The following is a 22,557-nucleotide window of genomic DNA, read 5'->3' as shown; positions in this document are numbered from 1 at the left end:
GGTGAAATCCTTTTTTCTCTCTGTTCTCAAAATGCTTATCATAATTTTTGTTCACCATTAGGTTTCTGATGGGTGTGGAATGAATGAATGAATGGATGAATGAATGAATATTATTCATGAATTCAATATGTCATGATGCAACATGGTATATTATTGCCTTTTTTATGCTTGCATGGGTTCTGTTATTCAGACATCTCAGTGACATCATGGTGCCCCACATCCTATATGATTGGCCTGTAGTTCTACATGGTTTCACATGCCTCAGGGTGATGTCAAGGTATCTCCGAACTAAAGAGCTAAGATCAACAAAGTGCATAGGGGCTGGTATGTGCAAATAATCTCAAGAAGTTGTGAGCTAAATATTAGCTTCGTGTGTGTGTGCAAAGTGTAGGTAATTAATTTGACACAAAAATGGAATTCGGATGGATGGTTGACTGTGGACTGTGGACATACAAGTTAATGAACTCTAGGGAATATGTTCACAACACTTATTCCTTCTACAAAGAATGTAGCGATAAACAAATCTTTACCCAACTACATAATCATATAGCAACCCACCTGAGAGCAACAGGCACCAAATGCAATCCTTTAATTGCACCAGAGCTCTGAAATGCAGTCCCACTGATAGAACCACTGGGGTGGGGGGGAGAGAAAGAATCAGAGCCTTCTGGATAAATATCCACTCGCTCTTTCTAATCAGGACTGTTTGATGTGATGGAACAAAAGAACACTGAGATTAGCTTCATCTGAGGAAATTAAAAATGCCATATTCCCCACTGTTATATTCAAAGTAAAACTTTAAAGATACCTATTGATTTTCTAGTATAATAAGGAAAAGGGTACATAGACCCTAGAGCTCTTGGTTTCAGAGCTCAGCATCAGAACAGAGACACTTTCCATAACTTTGCAGTTCTTCCATATTGTGCTGCCAGAAGACACTTTAAGCTTATCGCCAAGAGAAAAATGACATTCTCTATCATTAATTGGCCATCAGTGGCCAGCGACAGAAAACATGTGAGCATAACCCAGTACACCTAAATTTGGCTTCCAGTTTCCCTGCAACTTTATTTTATTTTTATTTATCCTAGTTTGGAAAGCTTTGCAGAGTCTGGAAATAACAAAAAGGAGTCTCTCATTGGATGGACTTAATAAGGTAAGGAAATGATAAGGAAATGAGGCTTGCCTAGTTGAAAGGGTTGTGTAATTTTGGTGCCAGAATGATTAAGATGAGTATGATTTCAGAATAACAACTGAAAACCTCTAGATATATTTTTTAAAATGCCATCTGATTAAAGGATTACATTAGAAAAGGGTTCAACAACAAAAACAGGGGCTCCCCTTCTCTGTTCTTTATCTTCTTCTCACATGCTTGTCTTGCCTGCAGCATTAGGTGGTGATTTGCAGCTAAGCATGAGTCATCATAGGGGACGCGGGTAGCGCTGTGGGTAAAACCTCAGTGCCTAGGACTTGCCGATCGCATGGTCGGCGGTTCAAATCCCCGCGGCGGGGTGAGCTCCCATCTTTCGGTCCCAGCTCCTGCCCACCTAGCAGTTCGAAAGCACCCCTAAGTGCAAGTAGATAAATAGGTACCGCTTTATAGCGGGAAGGTAAATGGCGTTTCCATGTGCTGTGCTGGTGCTGGCTCGCCAGAGCAGCTTCGTCACGCTGGCCACGTGACCCAGAAGTGTCTCCGGACAGCGCTGGCTCCCGGCCTCTTAAGTGAGATGAGCACACAACCCTAGAGTCGGACACGACTGGCCCGTACGGGCAGGGGTACCTTTACTTTATGAGTCATCATGGAGGAAACAGCATAGGCTGAACTTCCATATCACCTCAAATACCATCACCCAAATACATCAAGGGAGATCAGCATGTTGGTTTTTCACTCATGCAGCTTCTGATGATGATGATGCAACTCAAGGATGGCATTCAAGCCTTCTTTGAACTGGTCATGTGTGTCTTGATGTGGCAGGGGATGACCATCCCCATCTGGAACCACCAGGTGTCTGCAGAAGACATACATAGGGCTGCACAGCCCTGCTGATCTCTGTCCAAATGAGTTGCTGCAGCATACCAGGATAGAGAGGGGAAGGAGTGTGATGCTGCTGACTTGATACATTGGAAATGGGCCAGCAGAGCACCACATTGACTTCACGGGTGCATTTACACTGTGCAAACCTCACTGCCACCACACCTCCTCCCCTCTCTAGTGACTCAGTAGGACAGAAGTCAGACCGACAGGGCAGACATGACATCCACTTCTAGCATTATGTTAATGGCTCACGACCATCACCTTTAAATAAAGTTAATTCACAAATCATGACATCAGCAATGATTGAAGCTTGGAATTGAAAGGGAATACACAAATGGACTAATGTTCTTACATTTAATTGCTGAGTCTTTTGGTGCTGTTTGATTAAATAAGTTGCATCTGCAACACAATGTCATAGTGTATTCTTGCATCCTAGCAAGTGTTTTGAGGGTTCCCGTCTCAATCCAATTGCAATATATTCCTATATATGATTAAAACAATCTGTTTAATCTGAACAAAGATTTAGTTCCATGAATCTGGTCAAACTCTCATAACATGTAACTGATAGAGCTAGAGGTATATATCTTCCTATGTCAGTTCTCTGTACTCTAAACGATATTTCCTGATCTCTAGAAATTAGAGCACATTTAACATACATTTTTCTAAACTGCCATAGTTTGGAAAACGTTTTGCGAAATAACAACAAGAAAGTCAGATTGAAAAACAAACAAACTGAAATAAGTGTCAGATTAGAAAATATTTTATCACATTGGCCTGAATACAAGCCTCACTTTTTTTTCCAAATTCTGACCATGAACAGTTAAAGTGTAGCTTAATTTCGTGACCTTACAAAAATGGACTTTTACAGTGTTGCTGTTGAAACAGACGTGCGGTTTAATGGAATGGGTGTGAGTGCCTGCAGAAATTTAAGGAAGCGGCTTATATTTGGGTATTGTCTTGTTTTCTCCCCCCCCCCCTTGAATTCTAAAGGTGTGGCTTATATTCGAGTGTGGCTTATATTCAGGCCAATACGGTATATAGACTTAGTAAAAAAATGGCTTTGTTCCAGGTGAGAAATCTGAAACCTCAAAATAATTCTGAAGTGTGTATTAGTGAGAATCCTATTAAACAAGTAATCTCCTCCCCCCCCCCCCCATTTTTAATCGCCCTTGTGAGTTCTCTGATTCAGAACATATTGAGGAAAAGGAGCTTTAATAGAACACCATGGTGCCATTCCAAGTGTTAAGTGTCCTGTGTGTTTTCAGGTCCTTCAGCCAATGATTGACAGAAGATTCATGGAAGGAGGAAATCACACCACAGTCACTGAATTCATCCTTTTGGGATTCACAACAAATCCCAAACTGCAACTGATACTGTTTGTGGTGTTTCTCATCATTTATATAGCTAGTCTAGCCGGGAACATTGCACTCATTCTTCTAATCTGCAGCAGCTCTCACCTCCATACGCCCATGTATTTCTTCATTGGGAACCTTTCCTTCCTGGATCTGTGGTATTCCTCCGTCTATACGCCAAAAATCTTGGTGAACTGCATCTCTGAAGACAAGAGCATTTCCTTTGGTGGTTGTGCCTCCCAATTCTTCTTCTCAGCTGCCCTTGCCTATAGCGAGTGCTACCTTCTGGCAGCCATGGCCTATGACCGTTATGTGGCCATTGCTAAGCCACTGTCCTATGCCACTGCCATGTCCAGAAAGCTGTGCACAGCACTGGTGGCCCTCTCATATCTAGGGGGGTTCATCAATGCCACTGTTGGAACCAGTAAAACCTTCTCACTGAGCTTCTGTGATGGCAATGTCATTGATGACTTCTTCTGTGATGCACCCCCTCTGATAATGCTGGCATGTGATGTGACTGAGAATTACCAGACTATGGTATACTTCCTCCTGACTTTTAACATCATTGCCCCTTCAGCTTTCATCCTTGCCTCCTATATCTTTATCCTGGCAGCCATCTTGAGAATCTCCTCCACTGGTGGCAAGTACAAAGCCTTCTCCACATGTGCTTCCCACCTGACAGCTGTCACCTTATACTATGGCTCCATCCTCTTCATTTACTCACGCCCCAGTTACAGCTATTCCATTGGGAGTGAAAAATGGGCTTCCACATTCTACACAGTGGTCTTTCCCATGCTGAACCCCCTGATTTATAGCTTAAGGAACAAGGATGTGAAAAAGGCAGTGAAGAAGTTAATGACAAGGAGGACAGATTTCTAAATTAAAGAGACTGTAAGGATAACTTGATAGATCAGAAATAAGTGTGTAAGATATTTTTGTAACACATATCTGAATGCTGTTATCATCATAACTTTTAATCTAAAATATTAAAAGTCTCATTTGAAGCGCTGTTTTGAAAACTCAAATGGTCGACTTCTCAAGTACACATGACCGATACGTTTCAATTTTATATGTGTTAGTCTCAACTGGAGGTATCTGTCCCATAAGAAATGTGAGCTGGAGTGCCAACGTGGCCCCATGACTGTGGTTGCCCAGGGTCATGGGTGCCATGCAGCCCTGGCACTGAAATTTATGAGTGCCTATCATGAGGAATATTGTGGGTGTTCAGGCACCTAGGGCCCCAGGGAGTTGGCACCTATGAAAGTGAGCAGTAAAGATTCTCTTTTTCACCTTAGCCTTGCAGATCTCCTCAGAACTCTTAGTCAACTATGGTAAGTTATGTGGGAGATAACAACTGTGGAAGGGAGACAGGGTAGAGAATGAAGAGACACCTTTTGCTCCTCTTTAAGGCAGTCACAGAAAGGAACGCATCATGGCATGTATAGGGAGGAATCAGAAATGGTGGAACCCCACACCTCCCAGTCCAAGACATTATGAAAATATTTGAGACTCCTTAATAAGGATACAGCATTAGCATTGGTGACACAATTAAATAGCATACATTCCACTGCTGGTGGTTTTGATTAAGCAAAGGATAGGTGTGCAGCAGGCTAATTGGAATGTCATGTGTGATTCAATCACTCAAGTTTCTGATCACCTGGGCATGATGTGTGGCCTCTTTGGCAGCAAAATCTCTGACCAGTAGAACCCAGTAGAGGGAGGCCTCTGCCTAGGGCCAAGAGAGGTGTTCTGTTTTGTTTGCATGATAATGAGATACTACCTAATTTCCACTTCTTGAACCAAGATGTGAACAGAAACACAGCTCTCCTTCAAAATTCACACTTTTCCCAATTTTGCGATGTGCTGTTCTTTAGTCAAACAATGTGTAGAAAAAATGCATTGTATTAGTGTAGTCTTTGCAAAAATGTGTATATTTCTCAAAACTGAACACTAAAATGGTGATAAAATTTCATGAGGATTTTAATTTTTTAAAAAAACCTTCAACACCAAATTGCAAATTGCTGTGCAAATGTGGAGACCTGAATTTAAGATTGACAGATTCATCCTTATCTTCACCTTGCACCAATGTTCTTCAGCAGCAAGGACTTGTGATTATGCTGTAAGTTGGCAACAATAAGTGAAATGAGAGTCAGTGCAAATTAGTAAGAAGTGGTGGTATTTAGGGCAAATAAATTCTAAGAATGTGTATAGTTATGAAGTCTGAATTGGTTATATGTATCCACTTAAGAAAGAAATCTTGGGTTCACTGTTGTCAGCTCAGTGTTAATGAAATGAAAAATGCAAACTCAATGTATTCCCATTCTCATTATTATATTTGCAAATACAAAAATTAGAATGGATTACTGTTTGAATACTGTATTGGCCCGAATATAAGCTGCTCCTGAATATAAGCCACACTTTTAAAATTAGAGGGGGCGGGGGAGAAAAAAAGGGGGGGAAATACCCGAATGTAAACAGCTCCATTCCTCACTGCTCCTGGCTGCATACTGGGGGAGGGAGGAGCTGTGCTGCGTTGCCAGCATCCTTTCCTCTTCCTTGCTCTCTCCTTTCCCAGCCTTGGGGGAGAGGATGGGGGACTACGTGCAGGGCAGGCACCATTTTGCTAGGCTCCTGGCGCTGTTTGCCCCACGCTCCTGGCTGCATACCATAAGGTCGCAAATATAAGCCACACTTTAATTTTTCATGGTCAGAATTGGGGGGGGGGGAGAGTCTTATATTCAGGCCAATATGGTATATGACCACAGCGGAGAGACTCCTTTGTGAATAAAGATGAAACATTTATTGTTCCTCAACACTGGAAGGAAAGTTGTTATGCTGGAATGGAGAAAGACTACTGTTGACATTTATTGATAATAATCATTGAAGAACCACTTTTAGACTTCTTGTGCGAAAGGAAAACTGAATGAACTGAAATGTCTGGATCTGAAGACTGGGGAAATATTGGCTAGCGGAAGGAGGAACAGCTGGATGCCATCCTGGAGTGAATACTTTGAATACTTTGAATATTTATACAGTGGTACTTCGGGTTAAGTACTTAATTCGTTCCGGTGGTCCGTACTTAACCTGAAACTGTTCTTAACCTGAAGCACCACTTTAGCTAACAGGGCCTCCTGCTGCTGCTGCACGATTTCTGTTCTCATCCTGAAGCAAAGTTCTTAACCTGAAGTACTATTTCTGGGTTAGCGGAGTCTGTAACCTGAAGCGTATGTAACCTGAAGCATATGTAACCCGAGGTACCACTGTATATATATCTAACTGATAGACAGATAACCCAAAATCCTTCTCTCTCTCTGGGAGAAGAAAGGGAAGCCCCAATGAGAGCTGGGAGGGTCCACCCCGTTTTGTGTGAGAGAAGGGTTAAGATCTACCCTTGAGAGAGGGCTTTGTGGTTTCTTCATAAGATCCACTTCTCCCAGCTTCCTCACTCAGGTCTCGGTCATAAACACCACATTGGCTCCCCCACCCACTATCAAGTCTTGGATCAGTGCGATCATATTATGAACCAATCCGGCATTCAGCAACAGAACAGCCAGATTGGTGCATATTTTGGTGGTAGAGTAACGAGAAACCTGAGACTCCGTGGGGGCAGAGGCGGAGCTAGCTGCTCAGGCACCCGGAGCCGTGTACATGCTGTGCACCCAGGGGCGAGGCTAGCCGCCCAAGGGGCAGGGCGAGCGTCCCAGGGGGCGGGGCGGCGATATCATCCCCTCTCAGGGATGACACCCGGGGTGGGTCACACCTACCACACACCCCTTCCTCCACCACGGCAGGAGGGGGGAAGAGAAAGGTAAACCCAGGGCTTTTCCCACTTGGAACTCACCAGAACTCAGTTCTGGCATCTCTCAGGTGGGCACCATTGCTATTCTTAGAGAACAAGAGAGGTGTTTGTGGTGAATTCCAGCATCTCTTTTTTTCTATCATCATCATCCATGTATTGCACTAGCTAATGGCCATGGCATCATTCACAAAGGGAACAAAGAATAGCAACAATAAGCATAAAAAAACCATAAAAACATCAGGCACCGCAGATACAATGAACCACAATCACTTCTCCTAAAAATTATTTGTTGCATACGATAGAATAGCAAGGGGTTCTCAGGTAGAATGTGCCAGCTTAAATGTCCGAATCATCTTTGCAATTGACCGCTATTTTATCTAGTTCTTTTCTCCTGATCTTCTTAGCTGCTAACGCATATAGTGCTACTTTATAAGTTACGAAGTCGTCAGTATATCTCAGCAGCCATTTCACCCTTTCCACCCTGTTCGAGTGTGTTCCATTCGTGAGCAGGGGTTTTATAAATCGGTCTCTTGGTTCTATATATAGTGGGCATTGGAATAAATAGTGGCACAGGTCCTCTACGCAAGGTTGCCCACACAGACAAAGCCTCTCCTTGTCCTGTACTTTGCCATACCAATCATCCACCAACGCCGAGGGCACTGATTGGAATCGTAATTCTGTAAAAGTGTTTTTTCTAGAAAAATAAAGCACTTGCAAGTACCAGGCATTCCCATCATAGGATTCCCTATGATGAAATCCTTTTCTCTTGTTCTAAACATGCTTATCATATTTTTTGTTCATCATTAGGTTTCTGATGGGTACGGAATGAATGAATGAATGAATGAATGAATGAATGAATGAATGAATATTATTCATGAATTCAATATGTTATGATGCAACATGGTATATGATTGCCTTTTTTATGCTTGCATGGGTTCATTTTTAATGCGGGTGAAAGAGGAGAGTGCAAAATATGGTTTGAAGCCCAACATCAAAAAAGAAGATCATGGCCACTGGTCCCATCACCTCCTGGCAAATAGAAGGGGAAGAAATGGAGGCCATGAGAGACTTTACTTTCTTGGGCTCCATGATCACTGCAGATGGTGACAGCAGCCACAAAATTAAAAGAAGCCTGCTTCTTGGGAGAAAAGCAATGACAAACCTAGAGAGCATCTTAAAAAGCAGAGACATCACCTTGCCAACAAAGGTCCGTATAGTTAAAGCTATGGTTTTCCCAGTAGTGATGTATGGAAGTGAGAGCTGGACCATAAAGAAGGCTGGTCGCCAAAGAATTGATGCTTTTGAATTATGGTGCTGGAGGAGACTCTTGAGAGTCTCATGGACTACAAGAAGATCAAACCTCTCCATTCTTAAGGAAATCAGCACTGAGTGCTCACAGGAAGGACAGGTCCTGAAGCTGAGACTCCAGTACTTTGGCCACCTCATGAGAAGAGAAGACTCCCTGGAAAAGACCCTGATGCTGGGAAAGATGGAGGGCACAAGGAGAAGGGGATGACAGAGGACGAGATGTTTGGACAGTGTTCGTGAAGCTACCAGCATGAGTTTGACCAAACTACGGGAGGCAGTGGAAGACAGGAGTGCCTGGTGTGCTCTGGTCCATGGGGTCATGAAGAGTCAGACACGACTAAATGACTAAACAACAACAAATGGGTTCATTTATTCAGACATCTCAGTGACATCATGGTGCCCCACATCCTATATGATTGGCCTGTAGTTCATATAGGATGGTTTCTGTCCTATAGGATCTGTCATATAGGATGGTTTCACATGCTTCAGGGTGATACCAAGGTGTCTCTGAGCTAAAGAGCTAAGATCAACAAAGTGCATAGGGGCTGGTTGTGCAAATAATCTCAAGAAGTTGTGAGCTAAATATTACCTTCGTGTGTGTGTGCAAAGTGTAGGTAATTAATTAGACACAAAAATGGAATGTGCACAATTCAGCTGAAAATATAAAACTCATGAATACTCATTGAAGCTCATAGATAATATGGAATTCTGATGGATGGTTGGCTGTGGACTGTGGATATACAAGTTCATGAACTCTAGGGAATATGTTCACAACACTTATTCCTTCTACAAAGAATGTAGTGAGTAAACAAATCTTTACCCAACTACATAATCATATAGCAACCCACCTGAGAGCAACAGGCACCAAATGCAAACCTTTAATTGCACCAGAGCTCTGAAATGCAGTCCCATTGATAGCACCACTGGGGCGCAGGGGGGAGAGAGAATCAGAACCTTCTGGATAAATATCCACTCGCTCTTTCTAATCAGGACTGTTTGATGTGACGGAACAGAAGAACACTGAGATTAGCTTCATCTGAGGAAATTAAAAATGCCATATTCCCCACTGTTATATTCAAAGTAAAACTTTAAAGATACCTATTGATTTTCTAGTATAATAAGGAAAAGGGTACATAGACCCTAGAGCTCTTGGTTTCAGAGCTCAGCATCAGAACAGAGACACTTTCCATAACTTTGCAGTTCTTCCATATTGTGCTGCCAGAAGACACTTTAAGCTTATCGCCAAGAGAAAAATGACATTCTCTATCATTAATTGGCCATCAGTGGCCAGCGACAGAAAACATGTGAGCATAACCCAGTACACCTAAATTTGGCTTCCAGTTTCCCTGCAACTGGTTCTATTTTTATTTAGCCTAGTTTGGAAAGCTTTGCAGAGCCTGGAAATAACAAGAAGAGGTCTCTCATTGGATGGGCTTGATAAGGTAAGGAAATGAGGCTTGGTTAGTTGAAAGGGTTGCGAAATTTTGGTGCCAGAATGATTATGATGAGTATGATATCAGAATAATAACGGAAAACCTTTAGATATATTTTTAAAAATTCCATCTGATTAAAGGATTACCTTAGAAACGGGTTCAACAACAACAACAATAAAAACAGGGGCTTCCCTCCTCTGTTCTCTTATTCTCACACGTTTGTCTTGCCTGCAGCAATAGGTGGTGATTTGCAGCTAAGCATGAGTCATCATGGAGGAAAGAGGATAGGCTGAACTTCCATATCACCTCAAATATGATCACCCAAACACATCAAGGGAGATCAGCATGTAGGTTTTTCACTTATGCAGCTTCTGATGATGATGATGCAAACACAAGGATGGCATTCAAGCCTTCTTTGAACTGGTCATGTGTGTCTTGATGTGGCAGGGGATGAACATCCCCATCTGCAGAAGACATACATAGGGCTGCACAGCCCTGCTGATCTCTGTCCAAATAAGTTGCTGCAGCATACCAGGATAGAGAGGGGAAGGAGTGTGATGCTGCTGACTTGGTACATTGGGAATGGGACAGCAGAGCACCACATTGACTTCACGGGTGCATTTGCACTGTGCAGACCTCACTGCCACCACACCTCCTCCCCTCTCTAGTGACTCAGTAGGACAGAAGTCAGACCGACAGGGCAGACATGACATCCACTTCTAGCATTATGTTAATGGCTCACGACCATCACCTTTAAATAAAGTTAATTCACAAATCATGACATCAGGAATGATTGAAGCTTGGAATTGAAAGGGAATACACAAATGGACTAATATTCTTACATTTAATTGCTGAGTGTTTTGGTGCTGTTTGATTAAATAAGTTGCATCTGCAACACAATGTCATAGTGTATTCTTGCATCCTAGCAAGTGTTTTGAGGGTTCCCGTCTCATTCCAACTGCAATATATTCCTATATATGATTAAAACAATCTGTTTAAGATTTAGTTCCATGAATCTGGTCAAACTCTCATAACATGTAACTGATAGAGCCAGAGGTATGTATCTTCCTATGTCATTTCTCTGTACTCTAAATGATATTTTCTGATCTCTAGAAATTAGAGCACATTCATAATACATTTCTCTGAACTGCCATAGTTCGGAATTTTTTGCAAAATAACAACAGGAAAGTCAGATTGAAAAACAAACAAACTGAGAAAAGTGTCAGATTAGAAAGTATTTTATCACATTGGCCTGAATACAAGCCTCACTTTTTTTCCAAATTCTGACCATGAACAGTTAAAGTGTGATTTAACTTCGTGACCTTACAAAAATGGACTTTTACAGTGTTGCTGTTGAAACAGACATGCGGTTTAATGGAATGGGTGTGAGTGCCTGCAGAAATTTAAGGAAGTGGCTTATATTCGGGTATTGTCTTGTTTTCTCTCCCCCCCCCTTGAATTCTAAAGGTGTGGCTTATATTCGAGTGTGGCTTATATTCAGGCCAATACGGTATATAGACTTAGTAAAAACATGGCTTTGTTCCAGGTGAGAAATCTGAAACCTCAAAATAATTCTGAAGTGTGTATTAGTGAGAATCCTATTAAACAAGTAATCTCCTCCCTCCCCATTTTTAATTGCCCTTGTGAGTTCTCTGATTCAGTACCTATTGAGGAAAAGGAGCTCTAATAGGACACCATGGTGCCATTCCAAGTGTTAAGTGTCCTGTGTGTTTTCAGGTCCTTCAGCCAATGATTGACAGAAGATTCATGGAAGGAGGAAATCACACCACAGTCACTGAATTCATCCTTTTGGGATTCACAACAAATCCCAAACTGCAACTCATACTGTTTGTGGTGTTTCTCATCATTTATATAGCTAGTCTAGCCGGGAACATTGCACTCATTCTTCTAATCTGCAGCAGCTCTCACCTCCATACGCCCATGTATTTCTTCATTGGGAACCTTTCCTTCCTGGATCTGTGGTATTCCTCCGTCTATACGCCAAAGATCTTGGTGAACTGCATCTCTGAAGACAAGAGCATTTCCTTTGGTGGTTGTGCCTCCCAATTCTTCTTCTCAGCTGCCCTTGCCTATAGCGAGTGCTACCTTCTGGCAGCCATGGCCTATGATCGTTATGTGGCCATTGCTAAGCCACTGTCCTATGCCACTGCCATGTCCAGAAAGCTGTGCACAGCACTGGTGGCCCTCTCATATCTAGGGGGGTTCATCAATGCCACTGTCCTTACTAGTGAAACCTTCACATTGAGCTTCTGTGATGGCAATGTCATTGATGACTTCTTCTGTGACGTACCTCCTCTGGTGAAGCTTTCCTGTGATGTGACTGACAATTACCAGACTATGCTGTACGTCCTCCTGACTTTAAACATCATTGCCCCTTCAGCCTTCATCCTTGCCTCCTATATCTTTATCCTAGTAGCCATCTTGAGAATCCCCTCCACTGATGGCAGGCGCAAAGCCTTCTCCACATGTGGTTCCCACCTGACAGCTGTCACCTTATACTATGGCTCCATCCTCTTCATTTACTCACGCCCCAGTTCCAGCTATGCTTTGGAGCGTGACAAATGGGCTTCCACATTCTACACAGTAGTCTTTCCCATGCTGAACCCCCTGATTTATAGCTTAAGGAACAAGGATGTGAAAAAGGCTGTGAAGAAGTTGATGACAAGAAAGACAGATTTCTAAATGAAGAATACTTTATATATGACATAGTAGATTTATTTATAATGTAAACTGGTTTTATAGCACACATTTGTATGCTTTCATTGTCATACCTTCCCAATATCTCCCATTTGAGGAACTGTATTAAGAACTCAGTTTTTCCCCTTCTCAACTATACATGGCCCACAGCTATGAATTTAATATGTGTCAGTCTCAAATGGAGGCAACTGTTTCTGAATAAATATGAGCAATAAATATGCTCTCTTCCATCTTAACTTTTCAAATCTCTTCAGAACTGTGTTATAACATCTCTTTTTTACTCATAACATTTTATTCATTTTCCAACAATAACAAAAACAAAACAAACAACAACAATAATAAAAACAGATTGACTTCCCCCTTTTCCCTTCCTTGGTTCCATTGTATATCAATGTACTACATGTCCATTATAAAGTTTTAACCATTTGCATTACTTATTATCTGTTCATAATTCTTAAAACCCTGTATATATGCAATAAAGTCCTTCCATTCTTCCTTAAATTTGTTGTCATCTCTTCCTCTTAATTTCATTGTCAATTTTGCCATTTCAGCATATTCCGTTAATTTAACTTGCCAATCTGGGACACTTTCTTCTTTCCAATGTTGTCCTAATAATGTTCATGCAGCCGTGGTTGCGTACATAAACAAGTTCTTTTGTGATCTTGGTAAATCCATACCTGTAATACCTAATAGGAAAGCTTCTGGTTTTTTGTCAAAGGTTATTTTAAACATCTTCATTTCATTATAAATCATTTCCCAATACTTCTTAGCAATTTTGCAATCCAACCACATATGAAAAAAATGTACCTTCTGTTGTTTGACATTTCCAACATGTATTTTCCTCAGTTTTGTACAGTTTTGCCAATTTAACCGGATAATAATAATAATAATAATAACAAATACCCTGCTCCCCTCCCGGGCCAAAACCGGGTTCAGGACAGCTAATATCGAATGTATGACACATTAACATAAAATCAGGCAATCAATTAAAATACATTCTATAATCAGTACAGGACCAGAATAAAATCCAATCAGATGGCAACCTGCAGATTAGGGTTGGGGACCTTAAATGCTCACCAGGCCCAACTGTTTGTGCTGAACTTACACGAGCCTATGAGAAAAAATAGGAGGCCACTTTTATGCAAGTTCTTATGAAAGGGGAGAGGGAGTCAGACTGAACCCTGACCAAAGGCCTGGTAGAACAGCTTCATCTTGCAGGCCATGTGGAAAGATGTCAAATCCCGAAGGTCCCTGGTCTTTTGTGACAGAGCGTTCCACCAGGCCGGGGCCATGGCTGAAAAGGCCTTGGCCTGGTCAAGGCCAGTCTAATCTCCTTGAGGCTCAGGACCTCCAAGATGTTATTATTTGTGGACTGTAAGGTCCTCTGTGGGGCATACCAGGAGAGACGGTCCCGTAGGTACGAGATACCATGTATACATCATTTTCATATAATTTTCTTTAATCACCACACATGGTGTAAATTTTATCTCTTTCTTCCATAGTTTTTCCCATTCCTCCATCTGTATATTGTGTCCCAGAACTGTGTTATAATATCTCAGTATACAGGCAATCCAACTCACCATTGAACACATTGTGTTTTGACCAGATGAAATTTTGTCTTTTGTTCTTTTCCGGAACAAAGGCCCATGAAAATTGAGGGCTTCATTGACTCATTGAATTGTAGAGTTGGAAGACACCCCCACCTCTTGCAATCCAGGAATCTAAACTAAAGCACCCATGCCAGAGGATGGCCATCCAACCTCTGCCGTGAAATTTATAGGAAATGATATTCATACTGTTAATAATAGATAAAGTAATTTTATCTATTTTCCCATGAAGAGAGTATTTGAATTTCCTGCACTGGTATGTGAAAAGTAACAACTGATTTTCACAGTCAACCAAATCACATGACTCAGCTGGATCCTACCCCCTTGCAGCTATGCTCTGTTGTGCTACAAATAGTCTGCAATTAGGTTTTATGCCTGCTGAGTGAAGTTATACTTATCATTATTCTTCAAAATCTGAGTCTCCTTTTTATCAGTTTCAGGTATCTAAGTAATGGTGCCTGCAATTTTCCTCTTCAAAAATATTCAAGGAAGGAGTATAATAGATATGTCTAAAGCTTTTGAGGTCAAAAGTTGAGAACCCACAAATTGTGCATATAGTAACTATACTTTTAGACATTATATCAAATGCATGGACGTCAGGTGAGGATGGGCAGGAATGCAAGGTACCATTCATATTAAAGAAAAAATAGATTAATTAAACTGTTCTTTACTACTTGTTTCATTCCATACCAAAAGTCTTTTCATCTACCTTAAAATATGCCTACAACAATAATGTAAAATTCTTACACTGCAAGCAACCTGCTGTTACAAGATAATGGTGATGACTGAAGTAACAAAAACATCTCCTCCGGTCTGCACTAGCTATTCTGATGCTCGCCCTAAATAATCCTGATGTTCCCCCTACATTATGTTCCCTCTCTCCCTATCTTCTTGTTCTCTTTCAGCTCTTCCAAATATATACCCGAAGGCATCCAGAGAAAGAAATGGCCACTAGAGAGATTTGGGGAATGGGTTCTCAAAGTCTATTTCCTCAACAAGTAACACTCTTGATTTGCTTGCCCATATATTAGGTTATTCCAAAGGCATAAAACCAAATCGCAGCAGAGCATGAGAAGTTTTGTGTCATTAAAGAGGCCACTGGGACAATATCCTCCAGAGGCAATAGAATGCTCTGACTAAATATCAAATAATATTTTTCTGATCTGAAGCCACTAATGGGTTGTGGGTGAATAGCTGGTTCCAGCACTTATATAAATCAGTCCAGAGATTGAATAAGCTCATTTTCTTCTGGAATCAGCACCATCCATGACTATCATATTGTGCCCTATGACCAGTGGGTGCCATCAAGATTAAGAGCTAAATTTTGTTCCAGAGCTTTATCACCGAACAGGTTCAGCTTATTTGATTCTATAGCTATTTGATTCTATATGATAAGAAACAGACACACCCTCTTTCACTCCTCCCTGCATACTGGCTTGTACAGCACAAAACCCGCAGAAGAAATCAGTTGACTGACCAAGCAAATCACATCTGAGAATCAATTCTCAAAGCGTATGTTATGCATCTGGTTGTTTTGTTGTCTTTGAAATGTTTTCTGGAAAGAACAAGGAGGAGAAGATTGATGACAAGCCTCATTGCCTGGGCTGGAGAAGGTAAGGCAATCAAAGGCAACACACTTCAAAGACTTGGGTGCCCAGATTAAAATCAAGGTTATAATTGTGATGGAGATTGGTATTCATGGCAGCACTTTTAAAAGCGTGCTTGAAATGCCTCTGGGTATATGTCAGTAATTTTTTAAAATAATAAAATTGGATTAATGCAATATAATAAATATGGCTTTAAAACAACTCCCATTAAAATAAATTCATGTGTAAATCCCATTTTGAAAGCATATTAAGCAGAAATGAAGCACTTAAAATGGAAAGCAACTGTCCTTTCGGCTTCAGTTGCTGCTCTTACATATTGCTTTCTACTGGATTTCTATTTATGTTCCAAATACACTTACAGTGGTACCTCTGGATGTGAACGGGATCCGTTCTGGAGCCCTGTTCGCATCCTGAAGCGAACACAACCCACGATTGCACGTGCACGGGTTGCGATTCGGCACTTCCGCACATGCGTGTGATGTCATTTTGAGCGTCTGCGCATGTGCGAGTGGCGAAACCTGGAAGTAACGCGCTCCGTTACTTCTGTGTCACCACGGAGCATAACCTGAAAACACTCAACCTGAAGCACATTTAACCCGAGGTATGACTGTATTCTAAACATCTGAGTTTACAAAGGAGGGGCAGAAAATTATTATTATTATTATTATTATTATTATTATTATTATTATTAAACAACTTTGTATGCCTCCCTTCATCTGAACATCACAGGGCAGCTTATGACATAAGAAATGCAAACTGGGAATACAAAATGGATAATAAAATAAAAGCAAACCAATAGCGCCTCCCATAAACACATTTAAAAGGCCATAGAATGTCCAATCAGCCATAAAATGGTGGGCATGACCAAGTAAATCAAAACTTTTAACAATAAATGAAATTTGGATCTTTATATAGCACACTGGATGGGGCAACAGGGTTGTGGAAGAATTTGGAGTGTGTAAGAGCATTGCTTGCATCCTTTTCCACTGTTGTCCTCTGCTACTTGTTAAGATCAGAGATCTCTTATTTTCCAGATGCTGAGAACAGTACAAGCCATTTAGCTCAGAGGTGAGGACTTTTTTCAGCTCGGTGGTGTCCTTTCCTCAAGGGCAAGCTTCCAAGGACCACATGTCAGTGATGTACAGGGGCCAAGGCAAAACTGGGTGAAGCGGCAGCTGTGACACCTCTGCACAGTAAGCTGCATTCTGCCTGCAGAAAAATCAGAGGTTTCTGTGCACACAAATATATAGAGTGAGAGTGAGAAACAGAGATCCATCCAGTCAAGTAAAAGGCATTTTCACAGTTCAGGGACTCATTTCAGCCAAGCCAAAGTCTTCAAGATGCCTCAGGGAGGGGAGATGGGATGGATGGATCTGTCCACTTCGGTTCTCTCTGTTTTCCCCATTTCAAATTCCGTTCTTCACATTTTGCAGCAAGTTGCAAAATAATAATAATGAAATCCTCATGAAAATTCATCAGCATTTTAGTTTAGGTTTCTCCCAATAGACAAATTTGTATACACAGTTTTCACTAAATTACATGTTTTAAATATCCACATTCCCATTATATATATGCACTTTTGTAAATAATGTTTGGTTGGCAAACCGCATAGCAAAATCGGGATGAGTGAAAATTTCAAAGGATAGCTGTGTCTCGGTTTGCATAGTGGTTCCGAAAGTGCAAATTTGATAGATTTGGCTTCAAATTAAACCTGAATAGAATTTATTGCCCATCTCTAGAGGAACTGTAGCATGGAGAGGGTGTGCCGTAGATAAGGTCTTGAGGTTCTCCATCCCTGATGTAGCTCATTGAGAACTGATACTATTCTGATAGACCAGAACTTCAGTGTATATCTTCAATTTCCTTACCAGCTAATCCCACATAGCTTCATGGAGGAAGGAAATCTCACCACAGTGACCGACTTCATTCTCCTGGGCTTCACAACAAACCCTAAACTGCAGCTGATCTTATTTGTACTGTTTCTACTAATATATATAGCCAGCCTGGCAGGGAATATCACATTAATTGCTCTAATCTGCAGCAGCTCTCACCTCCATACACCCATGTATTTCTTCATTGGGAACCTTTCCTTCCTGGATCTGTGGTATTCCTCCATCTATACGCCAAAGATCTTGGTGAACTGCATCTCTGAAGACAAGAGCATTTCCTTTGGTGGTTGTGCCTCCCAATTCTTCTTCTCAGCTGCCCTTGCCTATAGCGAGTGCTACCTTCTGGCAGCCATGGCCTATGACCGTTATATGGCCATAGCCAAGCCATTGTTGTATGCCACTGCCATGTCCAGAAAGCTGTGCACAGCACTGGTGGCCCTCTCATATCTAGGTGGGTTCATCAATTCCACCTTAATCACTAGTGAAACCTTCACATTGAGCTTCTGTGATGACAACGTCATTGATGACTTCTTCTGTGACTTACCTCCATTGGTGAAGCTATCCTGCAACGTGCCCAAGAGCTATCAGTCCGTGTTGTACTTCATTTTGGCTTCTAATGTAATTACACCCTCTGCACTTATCCTTGCCTCCTATGCCTTCATTCTGGCTGCCATCTTGAGGATCCGCTCCACTGAAGGGAGACTGAAAGCCTTCTCCACATGTGCCTCTCATCTGATTGCAGTTACTTTGTACTATGGCTCTATCCTCTTCATCTACTCACGGCCCAGCTCCAGCTATGCTTTGGAAAGGGACAAAGTGGTCTCTGTTTTCTACACAGTAGTGATTCCTATGCTTAATCCCCTCATCTACAGCCTCAGGAACAAGGATGTAAAACATGCTCTGAAGAAACTAGCAATGAAATGGAGGACAGCATGAATGAATATACCTGGAAGCATGCAGTTTTGTTTCTAGTAGCTTAGCATTATTACTCATTAGTAAGATCTTTTGCCATGTGTTTTTATGTAGATGTGTCCTCAGAACCTCATTTGTATAATGCATTATTTGTGAGACACTATTTTTCATACTCATAAGACCCATTCATGTTGGACTAATTCTTCCTTTTCTCCCTCTGCCCATTTTGAGGCTGACTATTGCTGCAGATAACAATCATTTTAGATCATTTCCCCCAATAAAGTATCTGAACCCTAGGCTGCCATCCTATACCCACTTACTGGGGCATCTCATTTAACTAAGGATGTATAAATCTGTCATTTTAAATGTGCCAGTTTTTTGGTTTTCCAAACTTAGGTTTAGTTCTGCACTTAAGTCCTCACAAAAATTCATCAGCACTTTAGTGCCCATTTCCCCAAATACAATGCATTTTTACACATAATTTAGTTGGGGAACTGCATCACAAAATTCAAAGAAGTGCCGATTTCAAAGGACGGCTGCCTTTGGGCTGCATATTGCTTCTGGAAGAAAAAATTAGAGGCAGTTTCTCATTAAGATGTTTATTGAACTTATCTCTGCATTTAGCTCAATGAGACTTACTTTTGATAGAATCATAGAATCATAGAATCATAGAATCATAGAGTTGGAATAGACCACAAGGGCCATCGAGTCCAACCCCCTGCCAAGCAGGAAACATCAGAGCACTCCTGACATATGGTTGTCAAGCCTCTGCTTAAAGACCTCCAAAGAAGGAGACTCCACCACACTCCTTGGCAGCAAATTCCACTGTCGAACAGCTCTTACTGTCAGGAAGTTCTTCCTAATGTTTAGGTGGAATCTTCTTTATTGTAGTTTGGATCCATTGCTCTGTGTCCGCTTCTCTGGAGCAGCAGAAAACAACCTTTCTCCCTCCTCTATATGACATCCTTTTATATATTTGAACATGGCTATCATATCACCCCTTAACCTCCTCTGATAAGGCATGCTACATAGGATTGCAATATTAGCCACTTGTGTATATCCTAGATCAATATATTGCTCTCATAGAGAACATCTATGAACATAACAAAGTTCACTCCTCACTTATTTAGTTGAGATGCTATAATATAATTTGAAAATAAATATAAAGATAACAATTTCTTTTAAAATTGTATGTTTCCTGTTTAATAAAACAATGATAATAAATTAGAAAGTATATGATAAAACTGGCCTCTGTTATTGCAAAGGGTTATTTGTTCTGGGTGTTGGTGGCTATTACATCAGTGCTGTTGTGTGAAGAAACAGTAATTCAAAATCCAGTGGCCCTCTAGAGGTAGTTGGACTCCAGCCAAGATGATCAATGTGCAGGGACGATGGGAGTTGTAGTCCAATAACATCCAGAGGGCCACAGGTTCCTCATCCCCATTCTAGATAAAAAAAATATTCATTGCATGACACAATTGTTCCACAGAAGTGTGTGTGAGGAGAAAAGGAGGAGGAGGAGGAGTTTGGATTTGATATCCCACTTTATCACTACCCAAAGGAGTCTCAAAGTGGCTAACATTCTCCTTTCCCTACCTCCCCCACAACAAACACTCTGTGAGGTGAGTGGGGCTGAGAGACTTCAGAGAAGTGTGACAAGCCCAAGGTCACCCAGCAGCTGCATATGGAGGAGCGGAGATGCGAACCCAGGTCCCCAGATTACGAGACTACCACTCTTAGCCACTACACCACACCCAAGGGAGCCAGCAACCATGAGTCAGGGACTTATGGAGCAGTTGCAGCAACAGGGAAACTCCCGCCTCCACCAGCTTATAGGTCCTCCCCTGATGGGTTGTGCTCCTGCAACCTGAGAATTCTAGCGACACAGAAGGTGCTGATTCTCTTCCCACTACAAGACCCTCCTGGTTCTAGGAGACAGCAGGCAGGGGAAGGTGGAAAGTCTACTGATCCATATGTTAGTTTAACTGCCTCTTCTTCTGCTGCCCCATCTGGTGTGCCCTCCTCCATCCCACTCTGTCCTGACTCTCCCCTGGCTCCTGCCTTGTAGGCAGTGTCAGGACCCATAAATCAATGGTCCCCTTGCCTGGGTAACTCCCCTAGCCCCCTGCCTTCGCTGCACACTCTTCAGAGTCCTGCCAGTCCTTGAGAGCGTTGGTGATGTCAGGTGCAGGAAGGAAAATGAGGGCCCCTGACAAATCACAATTAGTCCCATTGCCTGAGAAACCCTGCCAGAAAGCAAGAGAAATGGGTGCCATGTATTTTCTTTTGAAAGAGTGGAGGGGAAATGACAGGGAACACAATGAGAAAGCAAATTGCATGGGATGCCTATACCCTTGACACCTCCACAAAGATATATCTCCTGATGAGGGAATCAGAGATCAGAAATCTTCTGGGGACAGAGCTCCCGGCCTCCGCCATTCCTACTCTTTAATTACTGCATCATTTTTCAGAGGAAAGAAATGCAATGCACAATAAATAGACACCCAGGAGTTCAGTAGGAAGCTGACTTAACCAATGATCAAAACGTCAGAGTTCATCTCTCCCACCCGTAGAAAGGTTCAAGGAAAAGACAAAGGGGAGCATCACTCAGGAACTCTGGATCTTCTAAAATCTCCACAAGAAGCCTTGGTAAGACCCAGCTATGTCATCATCAGCTTCACAGAGCAACTGCGACCCAAGCAAACTTTGACATCTCATAGACTAATTAATATTTAAAACAACCCTGCCATCCACATTTCCTACATTTCTCCAGACCACTATATCTTTTCCATAAAATGGTGAATGAAAACAGTACCACCACCACCGAGTTCATTCTCCAGGGCATCTCAAATGATCCAGGTATGAAAGTCTTATTCTTTGTGGTATTCCTGATCATCTATCTGGTCAATGTTGTGGGAAACCTGGGCATGATCATCTTGATCACACTTGTTTCCCACCTTCACAATCCTATGTACTACTTCCTCTGGCACCTATCCTTCTGTGACATCTGCTACTCATCTACTATTGCCCCCAGAATGCTGTCTGACTTGTTATCTGAGAGCAGGATCATCTCCTTCCTTGAATGCACTGCCCAGTTCTACTTCTTTGCTGCCTTTGTGGGTGCCGAGTGCTACATTTTAGCAGTGATGGCCTATGACCGCTATGTGGCCATCTGCAACCCATTGCTCTATTCCACTGCCATGTCCAAGTCCCTCTGCATCTGGCTCCTACTTGGCTCATACATTGCTGGCACAACTAGTGCCATCATACACACAACAGCCACCTTCAGCCTGCAGTTCTGCAGTTCCAACCTCATCAACCATTTCTTCTGTGATGTCCCTCCATTGCTGGCAATCGCTTGTTCTGACACCCACATTAATGAGATTTTGCTTTTTGCATTTGCTGGATTTGTTGAGATGAGCTCCCTCTCCATCATCCTACTCTCTTACATCTTCATTTTAGCAGTTGTCCTGAGAATGCCCTCAGGGAGGCTCAAAGCCTTCTCCACCTGTGGGTCCCACTTCACAGGGGTCACTTTATTTTATGGGACTGTGATTTTCATGTATCTCCGGCCCACTTCTGTCTATGCCTTGGAACAAGACAAATGGGCTTCTGTGTTCTACACTGTAGTGATCCCCATGCTCAATCCTCTGATCTACAGCTTGAGGAACAAAAATGTTAAGGAAGCTTTCAGAAAACTCATTAACAAGAAGCTGAACTCTGTCTTAAACTAAAATGCAATATTATTATGAATGGGGTTTTCTTTGTGAACTGGTTCCATAGGAACTTGACTTGTAGGTTTCAGAATGATTTCCTTTCCCTTATAGCTGATCATGAATTTCCAGAGAACCAGAAAACGAAGGGATTCAACCACAGAGTTGCTGTCTGACATTCATTGAG

At 41.9% G+C, this 22,557-nt stretch overlaps 4 protein-coding genes across 4 annotated transcripts; all 4 read left to right on the top strand.

The window, feature by feature from the left end:
- Positions 1 to 3,327: 3,327 nt before the first annotated feature.
- On the top strand, positions 3,328 to 4,263 carry LOC309526454 (olfactory receptor 9G19-like; the record flags this gene model as incomplete). The annotated part of the gene is made up of 1 exon (XM_082212569.1): positions 3,328 to 4,263. One exon carries the CDS (start codon positions 3,328 to 3,330, stop codon positions 4,261 to 4,263), a length of 936 nt encoding a protein of 311 aa, XP_082068695.1.
- Positions 4,264 to 11,691: 7,428 nt separating this feature from the next.
- LOC309526468 (olfactory receptor 9G19-like) lies at positions 11,692 to 12,627 on the top strand (the record flags this gene model as incomplete). Its single annotated transcript, XM_082212594.1, has 1 exon — positions 11,692 to 12,627. The coding sequence occupies one exon, from the start codon at positions 11,692 to 11,694 to the stop codon at positions 12,625 to 12,627; it is 936 nt and encodes a 311-aa protein (XP_082068720.1).
- Positions 12,628 to 17,745: 5,118 nt separating this feature from the next.
- On the top strand, positions 17,746 to 18,681 carry LOC309537074 (olfactory receptor 9G19-like; the record flags this gene model as incomplete). The annotated part of the gene is made up of 1 exon (XM_082231478.1): positions 17,746 to 18,681. One exon carries the CDS (start codon positions 17,746 to 17,748, stop codon positions 18,679 to 18,681), a length of 936 nt encoding a protein of 311 aa, XP_082087604.1.
- A 2,771-nt stretch (positions 18,682 to 21,452) lies between these two features.
- LOC309526383 (olfactory receptor 5AR1-like) lies at positions 21,453 to 22,391 on the top strand (the record flags this gene model as incomplete). The annotated part of the gene is made up of 1 exon (XM_082212394.1): positions 21,453 to 22,391. One exon carries the CDS (start codon positions 21,453 to 21,455, stop codon positions 22,389 to 22,391), a length of 939 nt encoding a protein of 312 aa, XP_082068520.1.
- Positions 22,392 to 22,557: the final 166 nt, after the last annotated feature.

This window comes from Podarcis vaucheri, assembly GCF_965113315.1.
Source record: "Podarcis vaucheri genome assembly, chromosome: 1".
In the NCBI taxonomy this organism is placed as follows: Eukaryota; Metazoa; Chordata; class Lepidosauria; order Squamata; family Lacertidae; genus Podarcis; species Podarcis vaucheri.
The sequence above is the reverse complement of the archived record's forward strand: the minus strand, read 5'-3'. Positions and strand labels throughout refer to the sequence as shown.